The following is a 27,217-nucleotide window of genomic DNA, read 5'->3' as shown; positions in this document are numbered from 1 at the left end:
ACTGAGGTGAATTGAAGAAACAAGCAAATCAGCTCATCTTGAACCCACTGTTTTATTTTCCGTATGTTTTTGATGTTGTGTAGATATGCAAAGCGGATGAAAAATTTAATCAGTTGGTGCATTTTCTTCGACGACACAAGCAGGAAAAACATCTAGTCTTTTTCAGGTAATTAATTTGGGGTTCTTTGTGAAAACAGTGCAACGATTATTTGTGTGCTCAGTGCTGCATGAGACATATGCTAAAGGTGATCTACTAGGGAGCATATTAACCACTTTCTGTGTAGACTACAATGCACAATAAAGGAGGGCAGATCATTGCTTCACATTAAAATTGTCTTATACTTTGTCATAATCAAAGAACTGCTCAGGACATATGAACTTTCTGTGTTTATTTCTTAACCACAATAAGGTATTATCATAGACAGCTGTACATTAGTCATTAAAATAATGCTCATACTTTTAGTAATAAAAATAGCCAATTGGTATAGCACCTTTCAGAAGGATCCTCGAGCCCTTTCCACCTGTAAGGCTAGATCTTACATTCCCAAAATTAATTCAGAGTGATTTTGTGTGTGCAAGGAATTCAGAATCAGATCTTTAAATTGACAGGTAAATTATAGTAGGTAAAGCAATTTCTGTACTTACAAAATGGGATGGAATATAGCTGGTGTTTAACATCAACACTGTTTGATAGTTAAAAACAGGAAGTTATGAAAAATATTGTCTGACACTTCAGGGGGTATTTAGTGAGACAGAATGTAATTGTAACCCTTTTTAGAATTTGGCCAGGGTACTGAGAACCAGTGTTCCTACTCAAGTGAAAAACAGCCTGGGATATTTGGAGACCAGAAGTGGCAGGACCTCAATTTTAGGTCTCATATGAAAGGCCTGTGCTGTCACAAAACAAATTAAGCTGGTTATAAAGACATCTTTATATCTTGGAGGAGTTTATAGAACTGTTAGTGCTTTAAGGGACCCATAGGAAGCCATTTAGTCTAACATCCTGCATTGCTTTTCTTCAGACTCACAATATCTCTCTCCTCAAGAATATATCCAGTAGAAATAGTTGAGTCTAGAAAATGTATTGTAAAAGCTCTTCAGCTACATTCCCATTTTTCATAGTAACAAATTTTCCTAGCAAGAGACTAGATGGCTCAGAGTGCTAGTAATGGGGATGTCATTTGCTTTCAGCTTAGCTGTTCAAATCCAGCACAAGTTGTTAATGACTGAAACTCATCATCTGATGGCAGTCCTATGTGAAATGGGTTGACCATCTCAATCCAGTTCCCTATGGATAGCTGTGTCACTCATACCACAAGCATGATTAGTAACTTCAGCAGTGTGGAGGAAGTTTGCACTGTCCTGTCATGTTGTACCTGTTCTGTGGCTAAGCAGAGCACTCCAAGACTGCAGGGCTTTTGAGGCAGGATCTTTCACCAGCACTAAATCCACATGCAATTGTAACATTAAAAATACAACTTACAAACAAAAGTTGATGCCGACTTTTTGTGGTTTTCATTGTCTCCTCAGTACCTGTGCCTGTGTGGAATATTATGGGAAAGCTCTGGAATCCTTAGTTAAAAATGTGAAAATAATGTGCATTCATGGGAAAATGAAACATAAACGTAACAAGATTTTTACCGAGTTTCGGAAACTCCCAAGGTAGGAGCGTTTGAATAGACTACTCCAGCGAAAGGTGTAAATGCTAAGAAATGTAAAACTTCATCTTCAGCATGGGGAAGTACACACCACATGGGAATAGAAATGTGGCTTTCGTGTTGAGCAGGCTGCCAGCCAGGCTACTGAAGCAGCTGGGATAATGTGGATGATATAAATCACACTCACTTTTACGTGTGTATAGGTGTACCGAATGAGGAAAAAATTCAGATTAATTGGTAAAACAATAACACAAACTGTTCTCGGGTAACTCCCATTTGAAAGAGAAGGATGGTGAAAATTCCCCTCTGTCTGATAAAAGGAGTTGAAACCCATGATACCCATTTATTAGTATATGAACAAAAAGAATGTGGGTTTATCGCCAACAAAATGCTTTTTCATTTCCATTAAAGTTATCTGCTTTTGTCAGTTTTGCAATATGTGCAGTCATTAGGGCCCAACAATATTTGTCTCTCATTGGAAAAAGGCTGGAATTCTTGCCCTGTGATGTTCTTTTTATTGCCATCCAAGCATTAGGACTTCAGTTTTAGCTTCCTATGTGAAACAGAATCATTTCCCCAGTCTCCTATTGATAGTTTAAAAACTGCAGTTAGATCATTTGATCTTTCTTTAATATGTTTATAGTATTTAGAAGCAGGGGAAATAATTTAAATATGAAACTTGTAAAGGGAAGAGTTGATTATTCAGTTTCAATTAGTGGTATGTAGGAAAGAATACAAAATACATTCCTTCTCCTAAATACTTAGTGGAATTTTCATTCAATGTGAATTTTAGTTCGTCTGTAATATGTCCTCTAATTCTGATAGTCATATTTTTAAAAAACTTAAGACCAAATATTCTGCCTTGACATGCACCCCCACAGCCTCCAATTGGGATGCATGATTTATAAATCAGGGCAGAAGTTGGGAGCTGTTGGCTGGCACTTCTCAAATGACTATTTAATCAGAAATTTGCATTTTTTTCCAACTTTCTAGTGGCATTTTAGTTTGCACTGATGTGATGGCCCGTGGCATAGACATTCCAGAAGTAAACTGGGTTTTACAATATGATCCACCTAGCAGTGCAAGGTACAACTTCAATTCTTCATAAGAACTTTAATCCCACTTCTGTTCCTGTAAATGTACTATTTAAGTGCAGAGTGAGCTCAGTACTGTACAAAACACAGTGGAAGACCTACTCCCTGCCCAAGATTTAGTTTGAATGGATAGACAAAACAATGTAGTTGTCCCACATGCCCAAAGGAAGATTGGAGTACTGCAGTTTTTGTTAAAACTGACATTTGAACAGCACTTATGGATGTATAATCGCACTTATAGGTTAGGTGGGTTAACATTAATAAAATGATGGTGGACATTTACATGAGTATGGAAGAGAGTTCCTAGCATAAGGGGTGGCAGGAGAGAATACCAAAGAGGCAATAAGGTGGGAGACATTCAGGGAATGAAAGAAGTAAATCAGCAGAGATGTAGGTAGGGGCAGAGCTGTTCAGGAAGTGCTGTAATGAGGGTTAAAAATAAAGCTAATTAAAGTAACTATTTCCTTATCTGACAGCTACCAGTGTCATCATTTTACCATAACACACACACACAAATATTTGACAAATCTCCTTTTAACATGAACATTTAAATTCTTATCTTCCGAATAAAAGGATTATATGTTGCTTGCACTGAATTCAGGTAACGCCTGTTGTTGGTAGTTACTCACCTACATCAAGAGTACAGTAGCCCTAGATCTTCCCTTCCATAAACCTGCCATTCCACTCATTGTCTTGTATTACTTTAAAAGCAATTAAACATCTCATCCTGTTAAAACAACTTTCTGTTGTGTTTTTAGCGCCTTTGTGCATCGCTGTGGTCGAACAGCTCGAATTGGCCATTTAGGCAGTGCGCTTGTGTTTTTGCTTCCCATGGAAGAATCTTACGTTAATTTTCTCTCAATAAACCAAAAGGTGAGTTGGCTTTTATTTCCTAACAGCAGAAATGAATTAAAATGAAAACTAATTCATCAGACCTAAAACCAGTTTTTTGAAATCAGACTTCATAAATTTTAAAACATGTATATGAGTTGTTTTAACCTAGCCGAGTAACAAAAAACAGATGTGAGAGCTCTTTATTAATTAAACTAATTCATCTCCCTGTTAAAGCAGGATTGTTCCCTGCATTGTGTAATTATCTATTTAATCTATAATAGAAAAAGTGTATACCTTTGTAGTGACATCCTTCTCATTTTGGGGCTGAAAGTAAAACAATGGTCTTAATTCCACCAGATTAGCAGTGGAGATTGGTGAGATCTAGTAATTGGAGTTGAGTGAGGATTCATGCATTCTGTTCCCTGTTCTCTCACAATTCAATGTGTGAACTTGGTTAGGCCCCTTAACTTTGCCTCGCTTTCTTCATCAGTAAAAAACATGAGGCAGGTAAATATCCTCCATGTGTTGAGGCTTAATTGATGTTGAATTATGTGTTTGAAGTTCCAATGCTTATTTTAAGCCATTACATTTACCTCTTTATGTTTTTTTCTTTTTTTGGTTTAGTGCCCCATGCAGGAAATGAAACCACTGAAAAATGTGGTAGATGTTCTTCCAAAACTGAAGTCTCTGGCTCTGGCTGACAGAGCCATGTTTGAGAAAGGGATGAAAGCATTTGTATCTTGTGTGCAGGCCTATGCCAAACATGAGTGCAATCTTATCTTCCGAATAAAAGGTAATTCCCAGCAGCAGCTGCTATTTTTACTTTACTTCAAAGACTATATTCAGTTTGGCAAAAGTTACAATGTTGTTGCACAAGCATTACAGGCTCATCCACTTGCCAAGTTCCCATACACATTGTTACCTTCGGTTAAGTTAAATATTGATACCATTTTGAAGATGTAAAATGCTACATAATCATGAATTACTGACTCCTGAAGTTCTGTTGAGGGAAGGTGTAATCCTATTTCATAGTGGGGTAAACTGAAGCACAGAGGTTGTGATTTTGTCAAAGCCACAGGGGAGCCAGAGTCAAAGTTGCAGATAAGAGCCCAGCCCATGCCATTTTGACAAAGCAAGAAAGCAAATCTTAGAGAGACATAGACCACTGCTTACAATGCGCAGAGATCCTTGTCTGACTTAATGAAAACAGTAAAAGATGCATTACTTCTTGGTGACAGATTTTTCTAAAGACATCTAACAGTGGGCTGACTTTGCAGAAAAATGCATTACTTTAAGGACTGTTTATATGATGAGCGTGGTGACTGAATAACTTAGCTCTGGGTCTGTGAGGTAAAGCTGGGCAAGGAATGATTTTTCTGTCTCATGAAAGTTTGAGATTTTGAATCTTTTTCCTGTCCTGAAATCGGATGAAAAGTTTGTCTTGAAAATTTTTGCAAACCGGTAAGATGAATTTTTTTGATTGGGTCAATCAAAGTTTAGAAACGTTTAGTTTTTACCCTTATTTTACTTTTTTAAAAAAAATTTTTAGAATTACTTGTTAAACATTGCAGTGGGACATTCTGACAACTTCAAAACTTGTTCCCTACAATTATTTTGAATTGGGAGATTTGTGGAAACTGGCCCTATCTTGTAAATAATTTCCATTTGGACAAACTGACATTTTTTGATTAAAAAAAAATATTTTGTTGGACAATTTCCCACTGATAGGCACAGACTTCCAGAAACCGCTAAATAAAGAAGCAATTGTGTATCAGGATGCAAGCAGTATGTCAGGGAAGGAAGGGGTTTTACATACATAAACTCTGTCTGCGTTTAACCCTATGCAAATATTAAGATATGTACCCCCTTCTTCACAACCCAACATAACTTAGCCCCCAACCCAGCAAAGTACTTAAACATGAGTAGTCCCATTGAAATCAGTGGAACTACTCATGTATTTAAGTACTTTGGTGGATTAGGTCTATTACTTTGTCACATGCTAATATCCTAATCATTATTTTAACAGATCTGGACTTTGCTAGTTTTGCTCGAGGTTTTGCCCTGCTAAGGATGCCAAAGATGCCTGAACTAAAAGGAAAGTGTTTTTCAGACTTTGTTCCTGTCAGTATTGATACAGACTCCATTCCATTCAAAGATAAAAATAGAGAAAAACAAAGGCAAAAACTGTTAGAGCAACAAAGAAAGGAAAGACAAGAAAATGAAGGAAAAAGAAAATTCATAAGGAATAAAGCCTGGTCAAAGCAGAAAGCCAAAAAGGAGAAGAAGAAGAAAATTACAACGAAACGGAGAAGAGACGAGGTAAATTAAGTTCCTCAAACTCACATGTGACTACTTCAGTATAGTCACAGCCAGGTTAGAATGTAACATTCCCAAAAAGCAAGGGGGTATAAGGACTTCAGTCTGGCAGAAAGTTAGAGAACTGTCTGTCCGCACTGCCTGCCTGCTACCCCCGAAGACAGAACTTGATGAATTCAAAAGCAAGTTCCATCCATTCCTCCTCTGCCAGTGACTGGATTGCTTAAGTTTCACTCCTCAGAGCTGTAAACAATATGAAATGAAGGGAGCTGCAGTACCTGAGTTTCTTGCATTCTCAAAAGGGTGCGTAAGAAAAAAATTGAGCCGTCAGCCCACTATAGAGAGGGATGAGGCTCTACTCCTTGCCTGGCTTCTGTCAGCAGAACCCTGTTGTAAGCCTCCAGTAGCAGAAAGTCAAGTTGGGCCATGAAAGCTATGGAGGCCTGAGCTCTCCAGGTATAGTCCAAAATGGGCAGCATGTAGGAAATACATTGGTTCACACCTTCCTTAGCCAGCCTCCTCTAGAGCAGGGGTCTCAAACTCAAATGACCACAAGGGCCACATGAGGACTAGTGCATTGGCCTGGGGGCCGCATCCTCCCCTGATTTCCCCCGCCCCTCCCCCTGCCCCACCTCTTCCCACTCCTTCCCCGAAGTCTCCCTCCTTCCCTGCCCCCAGGGGGTGCAGGAGGGGTGTGGGGTGTGGCAGGAGGCTCAGAACATGGGGTTGGGGTGCAGGAGGGGGCTCAAGGCAGGGAGTTGGGGTGTGGGATGCAGGCGGGCTCCGGGATGTGGGCTCCGGGGTGGCAGCGGCGCACACGGGGGCCAGGGCAGGCTCCCTGCTTGCCCTGGCCCCCACGCTGTTCCGGGAAGCAGCTGGAACCATGTCCCTGCTCCCCGGGGTAGGGGGGGCAAGGGCACAGGGCTCTGTGTGTTGCCTTTCTGCTCCTCCAGGTACCTCCCCTGAAGCTCCCATTGGCCGCGGTTCCCGGCTAATGGGAGATGCGGGGGGCAGTGCCTGGAAGCCATGGCAATACATGCCCTCTGCCCCCCCCTCCCTGGGCCACAGGGACAGCCGCTTCAGGGAGCAGCGCGGGATAATCACGCGGGCCGTAGTTTGCCCACCCCTGGCCTGGAGGTAGGCTGGGGGTGGGGCGTGGGCTGCTTGGCGGGCCGCAGGAAATAGCTCTGCGGGCCATGTGTTTGAGACCCCCTGCTCTAGAGCAAGATGTGAGGCTGCCCTCTCCTTGCAAGTGGCTCAAACTCACTATATTCCATGCAGTTTTTATGCAAATGTAATGTTACTTTTAGCAAAGCAAAGCTCTTTGTATTAACTTTAACCCCCCCCCTCTTTTTCAGTTGGCAAGTTTAATCTTATCTGGGGTTTCCTTTAATAGGGTCAGGGTTGAGTAAGCAGGAAAAAGAGGACTTAAGATTTAAATAGTATTTTGAATGTTAATAGAAGGGAATCCACTGTTCCCCATGTCCCCTTCTGTTGCTAAAGCGTCTTTAACCCTTATTGCTGCCTTGTGTGTTGCCGCACATATAAGGGACAGCCTAATATGGCTATGCAATGGATGGCAGCAGCACAATACATGTAACAAAGCATCAGCAGTAAAAAATGAATAGGGTTATTTCTAGTCTGTTCAAATATATAGAACATAAGCATTTAAGTACAGGAGTAAATCACTGTTTCAACTATCTGCAGGGCTCAGATATTGAAGATGAGGAAATGGAGGAGCTGCTGAATGACACACGACTTTTGAAAAGGTTAAAAAAGGGTAAAATTAGTGAGGAAGAGTTTGAGAAGAGGCTGCTGAGCAGTGAGAGAAAAGTCAAAGCTGTGGTTGACTCAGAGTCTGAAGATTGACAATCATGCTTCAACCATCTCTCCGTGAAGATGTCTCTTTTGTTTTAGTAAAGCCGTACTTTTACACAAGGCTGCTTCATGCCGTGCTCTGCATTGTTAGTTACCTACAAAACCGCCTTGGCTTCCATAAGTACTATGTGCATCTAGTAGAATCTCGACAGTCTCTACAGGGGGCACAAGCATAGCTGCAACTTTGAAGACAGAACTAAATCAGACGACTGTTCCAAAACTGAATGCTTCGGGTAAGAAATGTAGAATTCAGTTATCAGGTGCCTGGTGGATTCTTTTTGTTCAGATGTGTACCTAACATATCTGGAATTATTAAGTAATTTTTCAACCTGTTCAGAGGTTGTATGTGGGGAAAGGCAGTTTAGGTGTCAGGCTCATAATGCTGCACCCCTCTACAAAAATTTATTTTAGAGCGTCAGACCCTCAATGACTTACACTTCTGTTTGCACACTGGTCCATTTATATGTAATAAATGAATTCAAAACTTGCTGCTTCACTGTAAAAATCAGAAGGCTGCTGGTAATGAAGCTAATCCTTATACAGTTTCCTTTCTACAACATGTTGGGATAGTTTATATCTGTCAAACTCTGCAACTGTGAAGAGATAGTCATTGAACAACAGAACACAACGTGAGTGAATCTGCTCTATTACAGATAAAGTTTAATAAGTTCATCGCTGACAGCTGATGGAGTTAACACACCTAGGTCTGTAAACAGCAATGTAATTAGTGATGGTGAGGTGTAGTCAATCCAGGGGTGCTCCTCAGTTAGACTTCGGTTTGTTTTCAGGGTGTCTGCTTTGTACTGGGGGAGGGGGAGAAGAAAACCATGAGTGGTCACAAAATGATAGGCCATAATCTTTTTTGAGCTTGAATAATAATATGGCCTTAACCAAACTTTATCGACACAAGCTGTAGCTGAAGGAACCCACAGCTCTAACCACAGCATAGACTGGTGCCACCTAGTACAGCCACTTCATCATCTACACAGTAATACATAAGGTTTATTGTTCTGGAAAGAGTTTCCCTTGATCCAGCCATTCTGCTGCCAGCTGCTTGTCCTGTGTACTGAGTGAGCTGCTTCAGGAACAGTATGTTGGTAGCACTGAGGGGAAGTGCTGCTGCTTCTGGCAGTTTGGTTGAGTGTACACAGAGCAGGAAGCTTTTCAATATTATAAAATACTAGTAAAGTGCGTGAGGGTGGGAAAATCTAAATTGGCAAACACACTTTTGTTTAAGCTATACTGTATGTTATTACAGGTTGGGTGTGGCTTTGACTTACCCTAGATAGAAAAATGTAAACTACATTTTCAGTGCATTAGGTGTAAATTTATTGTTAAGGTCTTAAATCTATGGCATTATTTGCTCATAGAACCAATTTACATGCAGCTCTGCGGGTTAGAAAGTATTCTGAATTTCCCTTACCTTAAACTTATCTGGGACATCCTGTTGATTTAGAGGGAAGAGTCTTACAAACTTGAAGCTTTCTGCTACCACATAAAACGGTTTATTCTGCGCTTTGGCGCACACAGCCATTTGATTTGTACCAATCTGTGGAGACAGTTAAATGGAAAACAGTATATACGCTCAGTGCTAGAGTGACAGTAAACTTCCATGGTTCCAACCTGTAGACTCTTCAAGTGTACTTAACATCTAAACTAAAAGCACTTCTGAAAAGGCTGGAACTCATCCTAGAAATAAAGCTTAAGAAACAGTATGCTCTTTTAAAAGAGAGTTTTGTCTGTGCACCATTATGGGTCACAACACCCCTGTGATGTAGACAAGTATTATCCTCATTTTACAAAGCAGGAGACTGATGCACAGAGGAAGCAGTAGTACAAAAGGGAACAGCAGCCAGGAGTCCTGACTTCCACTCCCTATTCTGACAAAATGAAGAATACTACCTGTTAGTGTGTTTCAGGTCAGGAAAGTTTCATCTTTGTTTATTCTAACCAGCTTTCATGTGTAATGTACTCCTCCTTCAAGCCAAAAAGTTATCTTTCTATCTGCAAACTCTAACTAGTCTTTAGGCCATATTCTGTTTTGCATATCAATATGAAAGTTGCAGACAGAATATGGCTATTTTTAAACAGTAGTGTAAGCAAAATAAATCTGTTGCCTTAGATATAGACTTATTGATGCTGACAACTGTGTAAAACTGAAACTGATTGGACTCTGAAGCAAAACAGATTCTAGCTTAAACTTTAAGTATATTGTAACCATGAAGACTATTCAGTTGCAACGGACTGTAGAAGGTGGCAATTTATTGTAATAGTCTTAATCATGACACTAATACACGGGGGTTATTCACAAATAATTAGCAGCAGCAATCTGAGTTTCATAGAATCATAGAATATCAGGGTTGGAAGGGACCCCAGAAGGTCATCTAGTCCAACCCCCTGCTCAAAGCAGGACCAATTCCCAGTTAAATCATCCCAGCCAGGGCTTTGTCAAGCCTGACCTTAAACCTCTAAGGAAGGAGATTCTACCACCTCCCTAGGTAACGCATTCCAGTGTTTCACCACCCTCTTAGTGAAAAAGTTTTTCCTAATATCCAATCTAAACCTCCCCCACTGCAACTTGAGACCATTACTCCTCGTTCTGTCATCTGCTACCATTGAGAACAGTCTAGAGCCATCCTCTTTGGAACCCCCTTTCAGGTAGTTGAAAGCAGCTATCAAATCCCCCCTCATTCTTCTCTTCTGCAGGCTAAACAATCCCAGCTCCCTCAGCCTCTCCTCATAACTCATGTGTTCCAGTCCCCTAATCATTTTTGTTGCCCTTCGCTGGACTCTCTCCAATTTATCCACATCCTTCTTGAAGTGTGGGGCCCAAAACTGGACACAGTTTTCTGAATTAACCTCCCCCTGCATCATCTAGAAGGAGCCCATTAAGCTCTAGTGAGTAAAAATCTATTAGAAATACAATGCAAACATTGCTCACATTTTCAAAATCTATCAACACGCACAGTCTGCTCCAGGTATATGAAGAATCACTAATTTAGCACCTCTTACCTTGTTAATAATTCCTCCGCTTTCAACCACACCTTCAGCACCAACTATTACCAGGTTCACTTTCTCCATGATGTAGCTGTTTAAGAAAAAAAGTTAAATTGTATAGTATAGTACTAGAAATGTGACTTAAAAACAATTTTGTTAATACCTCATGATCATTTTGCTTTTCCAGTAGACTAGTCATTCTTGCAACTATCCAGATATACGCATGCAGCCTCTTCATATGTCCTTGGAATTATCCTTCCTTGATCTCCCCAAACAGGAATATAAAATAACCAATGCTTCGCCAAACATACTTGAGGCATTAACCTCAAAAGTTCCTGAGGATATTTTGGCTGAAGTCTAGTAGTTACTAGTAATCAGTTACAGAAATTTAGTTAATATTCAATATTAACTTCATAATAGTCTATCTTAGCTCCATATTTCAAGATGGTCACAACCAAAATATACTTTTAAATAATTCCAAATGCCTTTAATTCTGTGTTTTCCCTTCTTTTGATGCCGCCTCATGTCTGTTTTTCCCTTATATTGATAGAAAGAAGATACTTTTTGGATGAGAGGTGCTCTATAAAAGTATAGAGATAGCATGTATCCTAGTGCATGAAGGAAATGCAACACCAACTAAAATGCTCATAAGGAGAGAAGTTCTATTTTTTCAGTTCTGTCTCTAAGAGTTATCTGGCCAGATACTATGAAATCAGTGACCTGACTGATTAAGTTAACTACGTTGTAAAATATAGCAAGTTAGAGTGGTGTGTATCTTCTTGACAATTGGCTCTCAGGCAATTGGATAGAGAATTAAGTTTTAATAATGCACTGTTCATAACATAAACTTAAGAACGGCCATACTGGGTCAGACCAAAGGTCCATCTAGCCCAGTACCCTATCTTCCGACAGTGACCAATGCCAGGTGCCCCAGAATGAACAGATGATCTGTCCCCCATCGCCCATTCCCAGCTTCTGGCAAACAGAGGCTAGGGACGTGATCCCTGTTCCACTCTCATGCATTTAGGACTCAAATTCTGGTATCTAGTAAGCAATTATTAGCTTTTTTTAAAAAATCCAGTCACAGCACTTGTGTACATATAAAGCATCTGACTTTAAAAAAAAAACCCTTAACTATAGCATCTCAGCTCCTTTTCTCCCCCATATCCCTAAATGCTACACTTAAGTTTAATTATCTTTTTCAATTTAATATCTAAACATTATCAAATACTTCTGCTTGATTTATGGCAATCACATTATCCTGTTAAAAGATTTAGCTTGTACAGTAGCTGTGCCAGTTGGTACTACAGTGAAAGGTTAAATTAGCTAAACCATCTATTCCAATTTGAACAAATTTTTGGGAAGTTCATATATACTTTAGTTAAAATGAAAACCAGAGGACAATGAAAGGCTTGTTAACATCTAAGAATTTAATTAATATACTTACCCAACTGCAGCATCTAGAATCACAGTCACAGGAACGTTGAGCTTGCTAAGGGCCTTTGCCATTTTTTGCCTATTAAAATAACATTTATGAAGTTTTGAAATCTTCCTTTAAATAGGTCAGTGAAATTCATAGATGTGATACAACTATTTTTTTTCAGTATGTATGAATAAAGCCTGATAGTTAGGGCCCTACCAAAATGGACCATGAATCAATTTCATGGTCATAGTATTTTTAAAATAGTAAATGTCATGATTTCAGCTATTTAAATCTGAAATTTCATGGTGTTGTAATTGTAGGGGTCCTGACCCCAAAAAAGTGTTGTGGGGTGGTCACAAGGTTTTTGTAGGAGGGGGTTACAGTACTGCTACCCTTACTTCTGCGCTGCTGCTGCTGGCGGCGCTGCCTTCAGAGCTGGGCAGCTGGAGAGTGGTGGCTGCTTGGCGGGAGCCCAGCTCTGAAGGCAGAGCCGCCACCAGCAGCAGCGCAGGGCCCTCAGTCAGGAGCTGCCACTCTCTGGCCACCCAACTCTGAAGACAGCAGTGCAGAAGTAAGGGCGGCAATACGATACCATGCCATCCTTACTTCTGCGCTGCTGATGGTGGGGTGCTGCCTTCAGAGCTGGGCACCTGATCAACAGCCACCGCTATCTGGCTGCCCAGCTCTGAAAGCAGCGCAGAAATAAGGGTGGCAATACTGCAACCCCCCTAAAATAACCTTATGACCCCCTTGCAACTCTATTTTGGGTCAGGACCCCCAATGTGAGAAATGCTGGTCTCCCCTATGAAATCTGTATAGTATAGGGTAAAAGCACACAAAAGACCAGATCTCACGGGAGTAAACCAGATTTCATGGTCTGTGACGCGTTTTTCATGGCTGTGAATTTGGTACTGATAGTAGAGCCCACACATATCTGCATCTCCCTATTGGTAATTGTGGTTTTGCAATCGCTCCTTTTTTTGGTTTCTCCCTGTTGTATGAAAAACTCACACAAATAAAGGGGAAACAAGCTGACTATCAGGGAAATAGTGAAATTGACAATACAAGGAGTAAAACTGAAGATTCCCCTCTAATCATTCAGTATAGAAATCATAGGTATGACTTGTAACTATATAAGGTAAAAGACTCAGACAAATGTGATTAAATTGACAGTTTACTGTACATTTAATGCTCAGCTTTTTCATCTGCTTGGTGTTAGATATAAGATACTATGAACAGAGCGTACTGTGAAATGTTACTTTCGTGAAGTGGATAAATCACAGTTTATCTGGCCGATCTTCGGATATTTCAGTTGTCATTAGAAATGAAACTGCCCAGTTGGGTGGCCAGAGAGTGGCAGCTACCTGGTTGTTATACAGCATGTATGGTTTGCTATTTTCCTTACTTCCCTCACACTACGTTGTATCCTTTGGAGACTGATCGTGCTGTACAGATCTGTCAGTAATTTATACTATGTAGTGTGTCAAAGGGAACTCATACTTTTTTTTTTAAAAAAACCCAAACACAAAAACCACCACATTTTTGGTGAACATTTTTATCCTCCTATTGTTACGAGTAACACTCGCAACTAGTAGCTTATTTTAAAAAATACTTCAAGTTGACTGGCCTTTTAAGCAATCCTTCTTAGAGGAAAAATGGGTTGCCTAGCATGGGTTGGTCATTAAAGTTTTGTTACACCTTAGCTGGAAAGCTTGGGAATGCTGTAATGTGTTTACTTAGTACAGGGAATTGCCTGCTGATAGTGGTTCTTTAGAAGGGCGTTGCTGTAGACTGTCAAGAGGGATGTGATGTTTAGCAATGAAATAGTTACCTTTCAATCATTCAAACAGGAAAAAGCTGTTCTTAAAATATGACTCCACTGATAGACATTAGCTCTACAGCATCTTACTAAATCAAGAAGATAAAATTGACATATACTTGCCCAGCTTGATCGGGCTGTGATTCAGTAATATAAACACTGAAACGCTTCTTTGATTCAGCAGCTGCCTTTAACACTCTGAGGACCACTCTCGAATAGGCATGCGTTAATATTCGCTGTTAAAGTAACAGACATTTTACTGCGTTAGCAAGTTTCAGGAAAACTTTGTTATTGTCATGATCTCTTGTAGTTGTTTACCATGCACAAGTGTTTTAAACATGATCGTCAGTTACTTTAGATGATATCCCAATTTCAAAAAAATGTAACATTTTAAGAGTTGTAGATACTTTTGGTGACCTGTCCAATGTTAAACTCCTGTATTTTTACAAAGCATGGGATGTCAAGCCATCAGGAAAATTGGACTTTATAGGACACTTAATTACTGAAGCCCTGACACTGACAGGGGCTGAGAACCCACAACTTCCATTTAAGCCAGTAGTTGTGGGTGCTCAGTACCACTTAGAACGGGGCCACAGGCTTAATGTCAGTTTGTATGGAAACAAAGGTGGAGGGAGGGAAGGAAAAGGGAGTGTTAAAAAATATTTGAATATGTAGCATAAACAAATGTGATGACTAATAAGTAGGAACAACATCTTTAGTTAGGAAAGCCAACATCAGATAATGTAGTCTCCTTAACAGATGAGGATAAAACCTTCCTATTTCCTTCATCACTTGAAATAATGGAACACCCACAACAGATTCATCAGTCCTGACATACTTACAGCACCATCTTTGATAAATGTATGGCAGAGTTTTGCAATTTTGTTTCTTGAAAGAGAGATTCTCCTAAGGAAAAGTTCCCCTCGTTCAATCATGATTTCTTTACACTTTGAATAGTCCTGGAAAAAGCAATAAGAACAAAAATTAAGGCCCAGGATTACTTTTGTGAGTGGTGTTACTTTATGGATGAGTGAAGCATTACAGTTGGTGACAAACTCACCGAGTACTCCAGTGAGGTGAGACTGATAAACCTTAGAAAGAGCTCTCCGCCTGAAGAGACTGCCACTGAAGAGTCAACACCAGATAGAGTTTCAATGGCATTTTTGAGATTTACTCTCAAACCCTGAATGGTCTCACCTGAGAGAGAGAAAAATGCAAACTTTATTTCAAAACAGGATACTCATTACAAGCTATCAGCCTCCACTCCAAACCCCGCTTTGTATCCAGGATTTATAATAGCGTTAAATATATTAAAAAGTGTTTTTAATTTGGGGGGGAGGTCACACTCAGAGGCTTGCTATGTGAAAGAGGTCACCAGTACAAAAGTTTGAGAACTACTGTGCTAGACAGAAGTTTAGGTGTATTCTGGTGTGGCACTAATGGGTGTATTTTAAACACTTCCAAATGACTAACTTGGTATTTCTCCTTCAGTGTATTGGGATTACAGTGGAAGCTTATTACACCATGTGAAAGTTTTTCAACTGGTTCCATAAATTTGAGTACAAAATCTATAGTCTTGTAAGCCCTACCTGCAGCATGCCCTCCATCCACCTTTCTCTAGAATAACAGTCATCTAAAAAGAGAATAAGCACTCCTGAAACTTGCATCGCTGCCAGGAATGAAAACTGATGAAATACTACTACATAGTCAACAGCAGTGTTGACTACTCCTGCCTGCCCATCAATGTGCTTTGACTGTAACCTGAAGGAACAAGTTCTTGCCATTAATGCAGTAATTCAGCACCCATGCTCAGTCAAGACTTAGCCACTCTGTGAGTAGAAGAGCACATATCCAATGAAGCAGATTATACTTAATGAAACAAACACCAAATACATTTTGAAAACCTTTCTTGTACTACTTCTGTTTCCCAGATTTTGATTAGTAATGCACGCTTCTCACAGCATGTGCTCATTTCTGTACAATGTCCACCAGACAACTTTCTTATTTCTAACTTTGGATGGAGTGTAGCCTGCTTTTTTATTTTTCTCCTCAAAGACCTCCATGTTTAACTCTTTTCTGAACTTTTAAAAACAGTATGACGTTCAGGTTCAAAATACAGGGCTTGCCTTTTACTGCAATGCAGGAACTGGACTGTTAGTTTTGCTTGTGGAAAAATAAAAAGCAGGATCTTGGAAGCAGAGATGAACTGCAGTATAGGTTGCTTCTTGAGAAAGCAAAAATTAAATGATCACCTGAAATGCAACAAAGCTCTGAATTCCAGTCCCCTGAAACACCATGATCGCAATTAGGTGTGCGTCATAAATGTTTAGGATTGGCAGAATTTGTTTTTTTTAAAAGAATTTGGATGGCTAATATCAATAGTTATTTGCGAGCATTATTTAAGTTGCATTGATTTGCATTTCACAGTTCTGCAAAATTTTGGGGTTTCAGCATCTTTTCAGTTTTTATCAACTAACAGTTTTCACAGTTGCAGGCAATTACAGGGGCGTCAAACAATAATTTATCAGAGAGCCTCGTTCAATAACGACCAGGCAGCATCTTCTGTCGGTCTGCGCGCGGGCGGTGACATCGATGTTTATAAAAACGGGACCCGTCCACGCCTATAAATACGGCAAGGTGGGCGGTGAGGTGTGTTACCACTGCCCTCTACAGGACGGACTCAGGACTGCTCGTCCTAGGGGACCATCTTCCGTTGGCCCTGGGGCAGGGTCTGCGGGTTCTCGTCTCGCTCTGCAGCGGGGCGCGGGCCGGGCCGGCGCGGGCCGCCGGGGCCCCTGTACCTTTGTCTCTCTTCAGGAACTCCAGCAGCGCGCGGATGGCGGCCACGGCCGAGGCCACGTCAGGATCCTCCCTCATCTGGGCTTTGAAGGCCTCGATCAGCTCTGCAAGGCAAACGGGGCCCGTCAGCCGCAGGGACCCGCCCGGCAAGCCCCCACCTCGGGCTGGCCGAGCCTGGTCCCCCCCCCCGCCCGGGGCCGGGGAGCGGCTGGGCAGCCGGGATCTCGTCGCGCCCCCGCCGGCAGGGAGCAGCCCCAGGCCGCGAGGGAGGCTAGTGCACGTACGCCGCGGCGTATACACCCGCTTCCAGGGGCGGCTCTGGCGAGGGGCCGGTTAATCTGCCACCCCCGGATCGGGCCCGGGCCCCTCTTACCTGCTTCGTTCATGGCTGCAGCTGCAGGCGGGACCGGGCCTCTGGGAACAGCAAGAGCCGGGTCCGTTTCCCTCTCGCACGCGCAGGGAGCAGCTGTCCCCGGCCGGCCCCTTTTCGTGGTGACACCGGACCTGGCTTGCACCAGCGCCTTGGCCACAGGCCGGCTCCTGCCGCATCACGCATGACGTACTGGTGCAGTGCGACTCGTGAGGGGGGACCTCATCTCCAGGCGCCGGAAGTGGCGGCCAAGCCGGTGTCTGCTCTCCGCCTGCCTGGGGCTGGGCACTATGAGCGCAGGTGAGTCCTGGCCAGGCGCCTCTGTTCTGTCGCCCGGGGGCCGCGCCGGAAGTGTGTGTGTGTGTGTGTGTGTGTGTGGGGGGGGGTCCTCTCATCTCCCCCGCGCTTTCCTCAGGGTCCGGGCCGAGGCCTCTCTCTACTGTCACCTCTCCCCGCCGCGGGTTTTGCCGCTGGGAGCCCTCGGCCCCGTCCTGTCTCCTTCTCCAGCCCTCTACTGACAGCCCGGGGGCTGCGCGCCCGTTGGGGGCGGAGAGCGCCGCCGTCCGGCGGGTGGGAGAGAAGGGGCGGCGGGTTGCCCCCTCCCTCGCCCCCCAGCGGATGCAACTGCTGCCTGCGAGGCCCCCACCTGTTTGCAATCGGGGGCCGCTGAGTTAAGAGACAGCTGGGGTTTGTAAGCAGCCAACACCTCTTTTCCCTCTTGCCATTCACATGCAGCCACAGTAATTCTATCTCTTCCCCCCATTTGTTTTAAATCATTGTTCCTGCGCTGGGATCTGTGACTCCCAGAGAGGCTGATAAAAATCCTGAAAAGCAGACGGGTGTAAGCAAAACACTAGAATCGAATTAGCTCGGGAATAGCCCCTGACACTGTCTCTGCATTTCTAAAGTGTGTCTTCCCCCCATATCTGGGTTCAAAAATACATAATGCTTCATTATGCATAACATAATACATTCTACTCCCCTTCCATGTTTTATGCCGTTCATGGAATTTTTGGTAATAAATTTATGGAATAACTGCAGTTATGCTGAATCTTAGCGTGTTTGTTTGATCACACATTCTTGCTAACATTTTTTTTTTTTTTTGCTATTGTGTGTGAAACTGAAAAGTGTTCCTAAAGAAAAATGTGTCTAATAGTAGTAGAATATACAGCCCTGATCCTGCAAACAGTTATGCACACTCAACTAAATGGGCAACAAACCAAATATGGATCTAGCTTATGGATTTTTAAGTTTTGGCCTTCCTATATTTCTAAAGGAGCTGTTGATGCCATAGTGTCAGTGTGTTGTCTTTTCTCAAATATATGTGTTGTTATTGCTTTTCTAGATGATGAGCTAAATCTCTTAGTCATCATTGTTGACACCAACCCTATCTGGTGGGGGAAGAAAGTGCTAGGGGAATCAGAGGTAAGGCTTCCTGACTAGCATGGGGTCACAATGAAGTTTTCCAAAAGACTTTTTCTGTAACTTTTCGACAACTCTGTTTTATTTTAAATGCATGACGATCCAAATTGAACTGCATTTGCTGGGGAGAAATTGTGAAATACTCTTTGGATTCAAAATTATGTCAATATTACATGATGATAAAAGAGTTGCAATAATATCTTGTCATGTCTAATGCCCCTTTAAACAAATGATATGCTGGATTGGTTTGCGCTGCAGCAGTTTATCTGACTGAGTACAGGATGGAGAGTCAGGTACTCTTGAGCTCTAATCCCAGTTGTTGTCACTGACTTGCTCTGGAGTCTTGGCCAAGTAAATTAGTTGGAAATTTTCAAAATTGGCCACTAATTTTAAGAGCTCGACTTGAAGCATCTTGGGTCTTGAAATCAGTAGAAGTTGTCGGTGCTCAGCACCTCTGAAAACCAGGCTGTTGGTTTCTCAGGTTGGACATGCACAGTTGATTAGGAGACACTTGAAAATTGTAAAATCTCTATTCCTTGGTTTCTTCATCTTTAAAACTGGGATAATAATACCCACATCAGAGTTCTTGTAAGGATTAACTAGTTAATCTTTCTACTGTGCTTTGAAGGTGCTGAACCATATATAAATGGTATTCCAAGGCCAAACATGTTCTGGAGCATGACTATCATTATTAGCGGTTCTGGGGTGTCAGTCTATCATATATAATATTTATTTTAATTTCCATTTCTGTCTCTGTATGCACATACATAGAAGTGGGAAAAACACTTTCACAGACACTTTCCCACCTACTACAGAGAGGATTATCTGCCTCTTGAATTTCATGTTCATTCCCTTTGTAAATTCCAAACCCTAATGAAAATATTACCTGTATGTGCAGATTTTTTAAAAGTTCTTTTATTTAAATGCAGTGACTCTTATGGTACATCTATTTTTCTGAGATTTTCATACGTATCCTTTCTTGATTTTTCTTTTTTCAATAGTTTACATTATCAAAATGCCTGGATGCAGTCATGGTGTTGGGAAATTCACATCTATTTATGAATCGCAGCAACAAACTTGCTGTAATAGCAAGTCATACACAAGAAAGGTACAATAACTTCCTTATATCAGTATCATTTTTATTTATAAAACTTCCCTTCATATCTTCCTCTTTTGAATATCTCAGTGTGCTGAAGAGAATAATTCAAACCAAGGTTAAAATACATGATCTATTAGATACCATTTAAAAAAAACAAACTAATAAAAACAACGAGGGGAGGGGATTCTGGGTTGGTGATGATTGAATGCAAAAGAAAACAAGAGAAATGGATTGTAAGAAGAAAGAGGTGAAGAAAAATAGCTTTTGAAATTAAAAATAAAAACCTTGACTTTTAAATCTTGACTGATAACAAAAGAGGTGCAAATTCCCTTCCTGGAGATTGTCAGAATAACAGGGTGCTTGCTTGCTGAGCTAAGAAATGATGGGGAGTTCCTTAAAGGCAGATGGTATCTGAATGCCAGTGCCCATTAGGATGAGTGTCAAAGCGAAAGTATTTAATGTTGGTGGGGCTTCTGCCGTTTAGGGCTTTGTAAACACACTCCTTACATAGTTATTAGTGTCCTAGGTACTAAGAATTGTTTGGAATGAAATTTTGTCATGGTGGTTGAATTTGTGGCTCTTCACTTATTTCCTTAAAAAAAAAAGATTAATAGTGTGTTGCTGTTTCTTGCTTTTAGTCGTTTCTTGTACCCTGGAAAGCACTGGGCATTTGCAGATCTCTTTGGAGATGGTGGTAGTTTCGTAGAATCTAATTGCTCTGGCAGCAAAGATGGAAAATATGAATTATTAACTGCAATAAATGAAGTAATCGCAGAGGAGCTTAAAGACCTGATGACAAAAAGTAAGATTTTTTTTTTTAAAAGAATATAGCCATCTTGGTTAATTTGGTTCCACATTCTTAGTTTTTTTAAATGCTGTTTAAAGTAAGAAAAATAATACTTTGAGATGTTATGTGAAAAGGACATAGGTAAAATGTGGAACTTAATCTCCTTAACAATCTTTATAATGATTATAATATACTTGGGAGCTGGGTTGCAAAAACAACTGTACAACTGTTTAGAACACACCTGAAATATTTTGTCCCATTCTAAGCAGCTCAGTACCAGAAAGCTGTAATCAAGCTGGAGGGAATTCAGAGAAAAGCAAAAAACCTAAGGGGCTGACTTAATAAAGACTGAAATATAGACAGTTGGCTAAATGGTAACTAAGGATATGATGGCTGTCTACAGGTCTGGATGAAGTAAAGGAAATTCCTAAGCTTAATATGAATAACTACAAAACAGCTGGAAAGAGCCCTAGGAACTGATGGAAAGCTCCTTTGCATTTGTCTTCCGAAGCTTATTCTCCATCGCTCCATATTTTGTTAATGTGCAATTATTTGTTTCAGGCCAATGGGATACTGAATTATCGGACCTTTATTAGAGCCTATGTTTTCATGTTATTTGCCCAAGACACAATTCAAATGAAATGTTTTTAGTATTCAAATACTTTTAATTTGTACAAAGGTCAATTCTGTGTATTTTTGGATTACAGCTGACATGAAGGGCCAGCAAACGGAAACTTTGTTGGCAGGATCACTTGCTAAAGCACTTTGTTGTATCCTTTTTAATACTGGAATGTTCAAACTCTCTCTCTCTCTCTCTCTCTACCTACCTTATGCTGTTCACACTGTTATTGTAGGGAATCTTGAACTCTTCTGTGGTAGCATTCTGTGTTAGAATATTGCCAGTTTATTATGCTAAAGTTATGACTTATGAGTATAATACCATCAGATTAGAAACTTCAGTAAAGTGTGTGTTGGTAAAAGAGGGTAAAATTGTTTAGTACAGGTAGTACACTTCCTTTCTGTTTTGGAAGGTTTATAGATCTGTTTCTCAGACGTTCCTAGAATAAAATGTTTCCTGAATACCAAGTGGAATAGATATTCACAGGATGAACAAGGAAGTAAAAGGTATTGTCTTTTCTTCTACTTGAGTATTTACCTGAGTTTTAGAACTGGGGGGGATGCTGAACTTTTTTCAACTGGCAGCAGTGGGCAGTACTGGTTGTCCTAATAATCTAAACTGCCCAATTTGAGCACTGATTGAAGATCGGCAGTATAGGGGTTGACATGTGTAACAGGGTGTGCTGAGTCAGGAGCTAAATCAGCACCCTGTCACTGTAATACCCACCAGTATATGTTAAGTGGGACTTAACTGGAAGACAGGTAGTTGACAGAGGGTGTCAATTAACTGAATAGCACTACAACTGAAAGGCTAATGGAAGCAGAAGCAACCCCAGCAGGTGGGATTATATAAATTGACAGGAAGGAAGAGTGGGAATCTTGAAGGAAGGCTGAAGAAGGCAGAACTAGGTGCTGCTTGTACTGCTCTCTTCCTAGAGGCAAGTGGGGCAGCTGGCTATGGAATGTAAATACATGTAAATAACACTGCAGGCTGTGGCCTGCTGAAAGACTATAATAAAGTCTGGTGTTGGTGAAGGAGACCTGGAGTGGTTGTAGTCTGTGATTAAGGCCTGAAAGGACTCTTGGGGCATCACCTCATGACACTGTATGTAATTTGATCTTTATGACAGCAAATTAATACAGCCATTTGTGTTGGTGGTTTTGTGATGTGAACATTTATGCGTTGGACTGAAATTACAACCCGAAAGTCATTATGATGACTGTCACACGCTTGTGACTTGGTCTGTGTTTGAATTAGTGAATTGTCAATGAGAGACTGAAATTCCCTTGCTTTTTACCATCCAGTTGCTTTTTGAGAATGAATGAATGTGGTGGTATCTGCTTTCACACCAATGCTGAATTAAGTTTGCTGGTATTTGTCAGATTTTTCTGTCTTGCTCTTTTCATGATACTTGGTCGTCTCAGTATACCAATAAAGCAGTCTCTCATGTACCTGCTGCAAGTGAAGTGTATGATCATACTCCATACATTAGCCTCCAATATTTTTTCTTTGAAATTGTGTAGTAACTGTGAAACACTAATTCATGTTTCTTTGTCTCCAATATGTAGCCAGCCAAGAAATTAAATCAAGAATTTTGGTAAGAGCTTCTTCTGTATTAAATTTTCTTAATGAGCTGTGATATCCAGTAGTAGTAGTGTGTAGGCTAACAGGTGTCAATTGCTTTACCTAGGTCATAAAAGCTGCAGAAGACAGTGCATTGCAGTATATGAATTTCATGAATGTGATCTTTGCAGCACAGAAACAGGTGAAGTTAATGTTTTATTATGATAAATATTCAATTATTTCAATATCAACATGGAAACATAAAGATTGTCTCTCCCTGTTATGTATGTGCTTCTAATTAAGGGGTGCTTGGGGATGTCTGAGCATCTTCTTGCCACGGGAGGAGGCAGCTAAGCTAAAATGTAGATCCAGGTCACCACACTGTAACAGAAAATGGCCAAAATTACTACTGAGCCTTACCCCCTACACCTTAGAATTAGATACTGTATATTAGGTAAGCTTCATCTGTGGTCCTTCCCATATTGCCAATTATTGGACAGGGAAGGGTGGATGATGTGGTACATGCTATGGCTAAAGTAAAAGACTTGTTTTGGTGCCGAAGACCCATAGCCTCAGCAGTCTGTTCATATGTATGTAATGTGACTTACAGCTAAAATAGATCTCAGCAGTAATGCTAATGGAGAGTTATAGTTATTGTACTATTGTAATTTCCATTTTCTGTAAGCCTCATTGTTTTGCTTTCAGAATATTTTGATTGATGCCTGTGTTTTGGACTCTGATTCAGGACTCCTACAGCAGGTATAATATACTTTTATTACTCATTTATTATGTTGGTTCTTAGATGAAGAATTGAAAATAGCTATTTTGTGACCGCTTGTTTGACACATTTGAAATCACTCTTCTCTCAAACTTTTTGCACCCTTTGATTGGAGATGGAAAGATCAGAACTGCGCAAATCAAGCATCAGTCTTGTGCGATAATGAACAGGCTCCCATTTGCTTCCTGTTATGTGACAAAATCTTAAATCCAGCTCTCTCCACTTTATCTCCTGGATACTCTGTCACATCAGAATTTTTTTTTATCAGTTCCTCTCCCCCTGTTATTGGAACATGCTGTCCTGAATCTGAACTGTTCTCTATTTAACAGACACTGATTGCTGGAAACTATTGCCCTCCTTCCAGGGATAAAAATTTGTTGAGTAAGCACTGGTTTTGGTGGCATATATGAATCAAGAATCTTAATGTAGGATAGTACAAGAAACAATTGAAGATTCTTTCAGTTTTAAAATTTCAACTGGGAATCCAGCAAAAAAAAAAAAAAATGTTCAGGTGTATAAGCAATGTAAGAACTCTGATTTTAAGAAACTTAATTAAAAAATAAAGTTGGCTCTGTGTCTAAGTTTGAGGTCCATTGACATCTACTTATTTCTAACGTCTGTCCTTTACTGCAGTACCAAAGAGAGGGGAGACACTTTCTTGCTCATGTCTCTCTCCATGGACAATCCTCCCCCTTTAAGCTTCCCCGAGGCTGTTCAAAAGCCAGGGATGGACATATCTGGGGCAACTGACTTTTTTAGAATCTGAAATCTGTGGGACTTGAAAAATGTGTGACTTTTTTAACCTTTCTGTAGCATATAGCAATTTCTGTTCAGGTTTGTGTCAAAATTGTTCCTATGTTAAGTGCTTGAAACGTGTGCTTTCCAGGCTTGTGACATTACAGGAGGCAAATACTTGAAAGTGCCCCGGATGCCATCCCTTTTGCAGTATTTGCTGGTAAGTTAACTTGAAAAAACACTTGAGGGCTGCTCTTACTGCTGTTGAAGTCGGTTGCAAAATTCTTCTTGACTTCATTGGGAGCAGAAGCAGACCCTTTGAGCTGACATGGAAGTTGGGAACCCTGACTGCTCGAAGGGATTCAGCTGTGTGATATGCTTCAGTAGATGCTGCAGTGGGAGGTCATGGGAGGGTATGGACCAGCATCACAAGGGACAGGCTTTGCAGGAGGGCTGTCACACTTGGCTGGCATAGTCATGTGTGACGCTTCACTGTGGTGAGGGGATATCGTGAAAGAAGACTGGGAAACTGAACAAGGGGAAATCTCTCCAAGTATCTAAAAATATCACTTACCTGAAGCGCTTGTGCATAACATTGATTTTGCCTGGGGAGACTTGGAGGAAAATGACAATATGATATAAGCTTGTACTACTGGGTTGCTGGTTTCAATCCAGGCCAGGCTGGTAATGACTGAAAGTAGGTATTATGTGATGGCTGTTCATTGGTCTATTTGAAATGAATTGGTCTAATCCAGTTCCTAGCGGACAAGTGCCTATGATGCAGAACCCACCAAAATTGACAGCAACTGACAATCTGGTTGGCATTTGCTGTATAGTGCTCAGTGAGTGGATGGGCCATGACAACTGAAGTACGCTCTTACCTGCAGAGGTGTTTGCAGCAGGTTAGAATTTGAGGCGTCGTGGTAGTGGTAGGAGGGAATGAGGGGTAGCAAACCTTCCATCGTTGTTCTTTGTTCTTTATGGATTCTGTGGATAAACTTGTGATGTGTCTCCGGGGTATCATTCTGGCACCTCTAACCCCCACTAAACTCACTCATGCTTAAAATTGATGTTGAATGAAGGTTGAATTAAAGTTATGTCTTAAAATGACTTGATTTTTAAAAGGCCATCTTTTATTTATTGCGGTATTAGCATCAAAACATTTCCTGGAAGGTGAATGAGGACAAAATTCCCTTCTTTCTCAAATTACTTAATGACCAATGCAGACATAGAGGTGAATTTCTTTGGCGGGTGGGAGGGTAACTTTCTTCTCTGCAATAGTTTTGGTGTACATAGCAAAGTTGTTTAACACAGTAGTTTCCTCCCAGATTCTAAAATACCCTCCCCTTTTTTAAATTTATACAGTGGGTATTTCTTCCTGATCAAGAGCAAAGATCCCAACTAATCCTTCCACCCCCCATTCATGTTGACTATCGAGCGGCTTGCTTCTGTCATCGAAATCTCATTGAAATAGGTTATGTCTGCTCTGTGTGTTTGTCAAGTAAGTTTTACAAATATATTTAACAGAACTGACCTAATTTCTCTTGTTTCAAGGTAACTATTTTAGTGAAACTGGCCTATTCTTTTATTTTCCAGTATTCTGCAACTTCAGCCCTATTTGTAGCACGTGCGAGTAAGTACGCTTCTTGACTTTTGTTTGCTTGTGTAGGCTTGGCTTAGAAATGTATTCAGCATACCTTATTTTTTTTCTTGTATTATTTCAGGACTGCTTTTAAGATTTCATTACCACCTGTCATGAAGGCCAAGAAAAAGAAACTAAAACTAGCTATATAGCAACATTATAGAAACACACCAACCATTACCTCCTGCATGTAATTCCATGAAACAGCATGTAGCTGAGAAGGTGGCATTTTTTTATAGGTGTGAAAGAAATAGTTGTTCAAAGTGTTCAAATCTATGTTGCTAAACATTTAAAAACATCACAAATGTTGTATGCATCATCCCTATAAGCAACAAATGGTTGTATTGGTGCATGCTCTGTATTATTCTAAAATCAAATCTCCTATTTGTGACTATCAGGAGCCAGAAACTGCTTGTATAAAGCAGAGGGTGCACTTACCTCGTAGAACAACATAATAGCATCCCCGAGTCTGTTTACCGTTAGAGACAGAATGCACATATTTAGGCCCTGATCCTGCATGCATGTCGAAGTAAAGGTAAGCATGGCTGTGTATGTTTGCAGGATCCAGGCTGTAGTGTTATGGATGGATTCTATAGTTCTTTTCAACACGGTTTGTAGTTCAATTTCATTTGTGAAGAGGCAAGTTTGAAATATATTTTTTCCTTTTCCCCCCACTAAATTCCCTTTTAGTGGGTATTATCTGCTTTAAGTGTGTTTTATTCTTTTCTCACTTTGATATCTTCTCCCCAAAACGAAAGTAGTCTGAAAATTATTCACCTGAATAATGTATTACCAGGTAATACAGAGATGAGTAATTTTCCTTTTGAAGTTCAGCAACAGAAGCATCTGTGTATTTTTTTTTTTCTTTCATGTGCAGGGATTTGTTTTATGATATTTTGAAACTGGAAAACAGTTTGTCTGAAATCTGATCACAAGTTTATTTTTTAGATTGACTAGCACCGAAGAAAGATAATGTAGGAAGGCCTCTGTTATGAATTTTTTTTCCCTGTATCTCAGCAGGTGAACGCATGATGCATGTTCTCAGTTTTCCAAACGTTTTGTGTTTAAACCAAACAAAAAATGTAATTCCCTATTTTTAATTCCCTATTTTTAATCTGTAACTGTATCTTTTGGTGTTTTAATCTATATTAATTGTTGTACTATTCAGAGGCAATATGGGAATAATTGTTTTCTAGGTAGAAAACAGGACTGTAGATAAAGTTCTCTTTGTAATGGTATACGCAGGAGATGATGATTTATAATATTTTCATCAGGTTTTTGCCTGTGTAACCCTTTTATTGAAAAAGCCAGTCTTTTACTGGCTTGTTTATTAGCTAAATGCAATTTTATATGAACACTGTATTTATAGTTTGCTTTATATACA

At 40.6% G+C, this 27,217-nt stretch overlaps 3 protein-coding genes across 8 annotated transcripts in view; 2 read left to right on the top strand and 1 right to left on the bottom strand.

Annotated features, from left to right (window-relative positions):
- DDX55 (DEAD-box helicase 55) overlaps nucleotides 1–10,716 on the top strand; it is a 17,635-nt gene extending 6,919 nt beyond the window's left edge. For 2 of the 3 annotated variants that reach the window (XM_073313396.2, XM_073313397.2), the window contains exons 8-14: nucleotides 84–166; nucleotides 1,531–1,662; nucleotides 2,652–2,744; nucleotides 3,511–3,625; nucleotides 4,211–4,379; nucleotides 5,613–5,905; nucleotides 7,610–10,716. In XM_073313396.2, coding sequence (XP_073169497.1) covers nucleotides 84–166; nucleotides 1,531–1,662; nucleotides 2,652–2,744; nucleotides 3,511–3,625; nucleotides 4,211–4,379; nucleotides 5,613–5,905; nucleotides 7,610–7,771 — 1,047 coding nt within the window. In that variant the 3' untranslated portion in view covers nucleotides 7,772–10,716. The remainder of the gene's footprint in view (nucleotides 1–83; nucleotides 167–1,530; nucleotides 1,663–2,651; nucleotides 2,745–3,510; nucleotides 3,626–4,210; nucleotides 4,380–5,612; nucleotides 5,906–7,609) is intronic. The other variant, XM_073313398.2, reaches the window with a different exon arrangement.
- Nucleotides 8,411–17,354, bottom strand: EIF2B1 (eukaryotic translation initiation factor 2B subunit alpha). The gene is made up of 9 exons (XM_073313403.2): nucleotides 17,192–17,354; nucleotides 16,821–16,922; nucleotides 15,080–15,216; nucleotides 14,862–14,978; nucleotides 14,143–14,255; nucleotides 12,225–12,293; nucleotides 10,793–10,868; nucleotides 9,204–9,329; nucleotides 8,411–8,583 (listed from the first exon to the last, which is right to left on the bottom strand). Exons 1-9 carry the CDS (start codon nucleotides 17,202–17,204, stop codon nucleotides 8,428–8,430), a joined length of 909 nt encoding a protein of 302 aa, XP_073169504.1. The 5' UTR covers nucleotides 17,205–17,354; the 3' UTR covers nucleotides 8,411–8,427.
- Nucleotides 14,394–27,217, top strand: GTF2H3 (general transcription factor IIH subunit 3). 4 transcript variants are annotated; one of them, XM_073313399.2, is made up of 13 exons: nucleotides 14,399–17,488; nucleotides 18,534–18,613; nucleotides 19,612–19,718; nucleotides 20,348–20,511; nucleotides 21,204–21,266; nucleotides 21,592–21,621; nucleotides 22,684–22,712; nucleotides 22,806–22,880; nucleotides 23,384–23,437; nucleotides 24,343–24,411; nucleotides 25,557–25,692; nucleotides 25,788–25,824; nucleotides 25,916–27,216. In XM_073313399.2, the coding sequence occupies exons 1-13, from the start codon at nucleotides 17,479–17,481 to the stop codon at nucleotides 25,983–25,985; spliced, it is 924 nt and encodes a 307-aa protein (XP_073169500.1). In that variant the 5' UTR covers nucleotides 14,399–17,478; the 3' UTR covers nucleotides 25,986–27,216. The 4 variants fall into 4 exon arrangements, with proteins under 4 accessions (XP_073169501.1, XP_073169503.1, XP_073169500.1 ...); XM_073313400.2 differs by lacking the exon at nucleotides 24,343–24,411 and having other exon boundaries at nucleotides 14,394–17,488; nucleotides 25,916–27,217; XM_073313402.2 differs by lacking the exon at nucleotides 18,534–18,613 and having other exon boundaries at nucleotides 14,397–17,488.

This window comes from Lepidochelys kempii, chromosome 15, assembly GCF_965140285.1.
Source record: "Lepidochelys kempii isolate rLepKem1 chromosome 15, rLepKem1.hap1, whole genome shotgun sequence".
Taxonomy (NCBI): Eukaryota; Metazoa; Chordata; order Testudines; family Cheloniidae; genus Lepidochelys; species Lepidochelys kempii.
The sequence above is the reverse complement of the archived record's forward strand: the minus strand, read 5'-3'. Positions and strand labels throughout refer to the sequence as shown.